A 4,617-nucleotide genomic window follows, 5' to 3' on the forward strand; every position below is an offset into this window, starting at 1 on the left:
TAATATGTAAACTTTATGTATTTTTAATTAAGAAAGGGCTAGGTTTTTTAAAAGAAAATAAACATAGGATATTTTCCAAATCTAATGAACTTACATAGGGTATTTTTCAAAATACCCGTTTGAATTATTCCGAAGGTTTAATAAAGAGTCAAAGTGCTTGATATTCCCTGAATTCAATTTTGCTGATCCAATCCACAAGTTTAAAAGAAACAAAAATCTTAAGTATCTTTTGTTATCCCCTTTGTCGTTGTTTGTCTATATTTCGCCAAAGGGTAGTAGTGATCCATAAGACACATGTTTTAATAGCCATTGGCTGTTCTTCATTCCTGCATCATGTTATTAATTTCAGTCGAGTCTATGAACAACAATGTGATTGTTGCAATTAGATTAAATGTTTTCTACTCAGTCAAGTCTCAAACCTCAAAAGAAATGGCCGAGTCCAGCTCTATTCGGTTAAGCCTAACCGTCCCAAGAATATACTCTGGCAACTCTGTTTCCTCTTTTCCCTGCATTTCATTTGGTAGTTGAAGAAAGATGTTCAATTCAGAAGCGAAAAAACACTTTCCTTTTAAGATAAAGTCTAGCAGCAAACTAACCTCAATCAAGATGGCTAGATCAACAATGAGGCTTGTGACATAACCAAGTACCAGACCAATAACGCTCCGGGCAACAGCCGATGATCCAATATCTACATCAATCTGCAATACCACTATTTCATGAGACATGTGTGTCTGTTGGACGACATGCAATTTTTTAATTCTAATATACCTCCAGAAAGTTATCCTTCCTCAGGTACTTGCAGGTTACAGCTTTACCAAGCAAGCAGGCTTTTGTTCCAACAGCCCGCTTGACCATCCAATATCCCTGTGATTCACCATCACTGTTAACATGCTATCAAAATTACTATATTTCGGAGATAACTAGAAGAGCAGAGTTTCCTTACCTGAACAATACTTGGAATCAGCTTAAATCTTGAGTCGCGGTAACTGTCACTCCCATTTACAAATTTTCCCAGCGAGGAAGACTCGCTTACAGGTCGATCCGCAGCATAGTACATGACCAAACAATAGTTAGGCTTTGCTGGCACCTGTAATGGGAACAAAAATTCCACAATAATATAAAATTTTAGTTATATACGTGTGACACATTGTGACTTAGGGGTAAACAAAGAGGTTTTGCACAGACATATACTCATATACGGAAAAACTTGAGGGAAAAGACAGAGAGATATATAGAGTTTATGTTGCATAAGTATTCAAACCTGAAGATTTACGACTAGGATGAACGGCAGCTTTTTCCCCGGTTCTGACTACAAAATACGTAAAAAACTTCCAATCAGGCTCCTTCAACCACGGAAGAGAATATGCACAAAATTAGTATGTTACTTCTTTTTTCAACACTCTTTAACTACTCGTTAACTAAGAAAGTAACAGTAGTCTTCGCCACAAGGTAATGAGGAGAAAATTAAAGAAATTCTTAAATAATGAATTGGCATGACCCAGTGCCTAATGCGATGAGGTTCATCATCGTTGTAAATTTATAAAATTGAGGTACCTGGACAAGACATTTCGGATGCAGAGCGATGTTGTCTACAGCTTTATCAACTTTAAGCCAATCCACTGATACAAGTGTCAGAAGGGGCTGCCCACCCATCACCTTGAATTTTTTCATACAGTTTATTAAATTTGCTCGGAGGGGAACCTCAACGATTACAGTTATTCAGATAATTCAGGAGCTCAATTTTTCAGAGCCATATATCAATTTGGAAACTAGATACATGCAGTTTAAAGAGACAACGTTATGGAAATATAAGAACGAGTTCAGAAACATGGTTGGATCGGGAGGACCTGAGTGCAATGGCATCTACGGACCATCAACTGTTAACATATTGATGAAGATGCAAGAAGTTAAAGTTACCTTTGCATTATCTTTCAGGTAGGTTTTTCCCCTGATCATAAACCCCATGCCACTAGGAGAATTCCAGCAATTTGAGTCCTTATCGCCATCTCCTTTGCGCAGGGATCCTTGGATCTGACTTGGATCGATATTCACAGGATCAACACTAGTGTCTAATACATTACTTGCGCCTGGAGCTGATGTCAAAGTAGAGCAGATATATTAACACTACACGCTGGGATTTGGAAACAAAATAAAAAGGGGGGTTGTAAATTCTAATCTGTAACACAACTTATGAAGGCATTGATATGATTAATGGACTAGACAAAAAGATGTAAAGAGAGAACCTTTAGGCTGCTTCAAAGATAGGCTGGCGATTGCCCATGAAACATTCTTGAGTTTGACTTTTATCTCCTATTTTGAACATGTAAACAACAGATTACTAACTTCGCATGCAAGTTCCACACCTCATGGGCTGTACACAAATACTTAATATGAACTTCAAATACTAGATTATGCCTGAGGTGCATCCTCAATATTTCCTGATTTAAGATATTCTTTGGAAGTTCCATTTCCTTATGTCCTTGCTCTAGAGTGTTTTGCATTTACATATAAGTATATGTAGGGATGAAGTCTCGACTGTAACTGTGAGACTCATCTAAGATAGAGAGTGCTTCGGAAGTATATATCTTTTTATACAAAGTGAATCACTTTCTGCGTTTTGGGTGTTTTGATGTAATCATTCTGATTTATATGAAGAAGAGCTTTTTGGGTTTTGTATTTCTATTCGTGATTCTTTACTCTATAAATGTGAATATGATATTATAAATGGACGAGAAGAAAGCAAAACCAAGTTACCTTTTTGTCCTGGTCCTGATCATCATCATCTTCATCGCTTTCCTCCTCATCAGATGATGAGTCTGTGGCATCATAAAACTGCTCCTCTATTTCCTCATCTACATATTCACCACTCGGAATATCTGATAACTTGGACTGTACAACACTAGAGGAGGCTTCATACTTGAAGGCCGGGTTTGCTCCAATGTACTCTTTCAGACCTGATATTACCATTAACAAGAAATTGAAACAGAACCCATGTGGAACTTGTGACATCTCTAATGTGGACCAGAGGTGAGGCAGTTACTATATAAACAGCGTTCCAACTAAATTATATTTTTTATGCCCCAAAAAAGCTTCCGTTTTGTTACCACAGAAAAACATGATAAGTTTGATTTTTATCCCAAACACGTGCCGATAGTGATTACCCATCTATATAATACCATTGATAAATATTTAGAGTCTCCATTTTAAAATATTACTGATACAACAGAAAAAAAATATCAAATACTCACTTCCTACTCAATTTTAGTGTTCATACTCTAAAAGGATCGAGCAGAAGAGAAGGCATTCATTTAACCTGCTACTTGAAGGAGTAATGCATACGGAATTGTCTTCTCAAACTTTGAGTAGCTAGTTCTCTTCCATTTGCACCAACGTTTAGAGTGGATTTCTAGCATGTGTGTTACAAGACAACTTGGAGGTTCTGCATCTGATCGCTTTTTCAAGTTTCTGATTTCCCAAGTGGATGCTGCAATCAACAGGAACGAAGAGAGATTAAGGTCTTAAAAGCAGAAGAAAAAAAATGCCTTTCTAGGCGTTCCGTAAGTCCGCAGTAAGAATGCATATTTTGAGAAAGACGAAAGTCAACGTATTCGAAGAAGAAAGTCAAAATAGAATAGGAAAGAAAATGAAACACTAAAGCAGCATCCTACTCGATGTGGTTTACAAGCCAATAAGATTGCCCAGGAGCCTTACGAGTCAGTTCAAAATTTTTTTGATCATTAAAGAACTAGTCTCTTAACCAGCTAGTTGTAAGGACGAGGAATCACAAGGACCAAGAACCTCTGGCTATCGAAGTACACTTGGGTAGAAATTTCTTAATAAGAAGAAGTTGTCTTGACATGCAGCAGGTAATGCTACATAGAGAAATGCTATCACAAAAAATATCTTACGAGTTATATCTGTCCGTCGATATCCGGACTTGGGAGGCCGCTTCTTATGCACTGCTGGAAACTGTAAGATTGCTGCATACGAAGTTACAGAATAAGAGAGTAGTTCGATTATATGGATAGCTGTTTTCAAAAGAATGATGATGAATTAAATTAGACTCTAGTCGCACAAAGGTTTCGAGACGGCAGTGGTGAGCTAACATATATTTATAAAAATCTGTAACTGTGAAGTTCAGATTTTAGATGTAGGTTTCCTTAGCTTATTCACATGATTAACTATTGATATCCTTACAGCCTATAGAAAATGAAATAAACAATACAATATTGATTCTCCTTTTCATTACTATTCTCTGTCTTGCATTTGATCTTGCAACATATGAATAGAGTTCATAGGTGGGAATTGACGTTTTATGTATTTAGTTCAGCAACTAAAGAATAATTTTAACCAAGAAAATTTGAGCTAGCATAATACAAACGACAATTAAACGTGTCAGGGTTTAAATCAATGTCTACCTTTGTGCATAGGCGATACAGACATCATCAGAAATATAAGAACCCATTATTTAGAAGAGTAAAACTTACTATATGTTCCATCTTGCCCACGAACCCACTGTCTAGAGAAGATAAAGTCTCTCTTTGATTGCCATCTGAAAAATATACTATTTAATTCAAGTGTAAATCTACCCATTGAATTAAGTGATACAAAGAAAAT

General features: G+C 36.5%; 1 protein-coding gene across 1 annotated transcript; it reads right to left on the bottom strand.

The window, feature by feature from the left end:
• LOC108822865 (protein ENHANCED DISEASE RESISTANCE 2-like) lies at nucleotides 1-4,552 on the bottom strand (the record flags this gene model as incomplete). The annotated part of the gene is given in 13 exon segments (XM_056998780.1): nucleotides 1-326; nucleotides 420-506; nucleotides 597-698; nucleotides 769-864; nucleotides 944-1,087; nucleotides 1,262-1,309; nucleotides 1,555-1,656; nucleotides 1,918-2,093; nucleotides 2,244-2,310; nucleotides 2,755-2,954; nucleotides 3,314-3,484; nucleotides 3,909-3,980; nucleotides 4,488-4,552. Coding segments are annotated over 13 exon segments (1,336 nt in total), but the record flags the coding sequence as incomplete, so codon positions are not given.
• Nucleotides 4,553-4,617: the final 65 nt, after the last annotated feature.

This window comes from Raphanus sativus, unplaced genomic scaffold (assembly GCF_000801105.2).
Source record: "Raphanus sativus cultivar WK10039 unplaced genomic scaffold, ASM80110v3 Scaffold1412, whole genome shotgun sequence".
Lineage (NCBI taxonomy): Eukaryota > Viridiplantae > Streptophyta > Magnoliopsida > Brassicales > Brassicaceae > Raphanus > Raphanus sativus.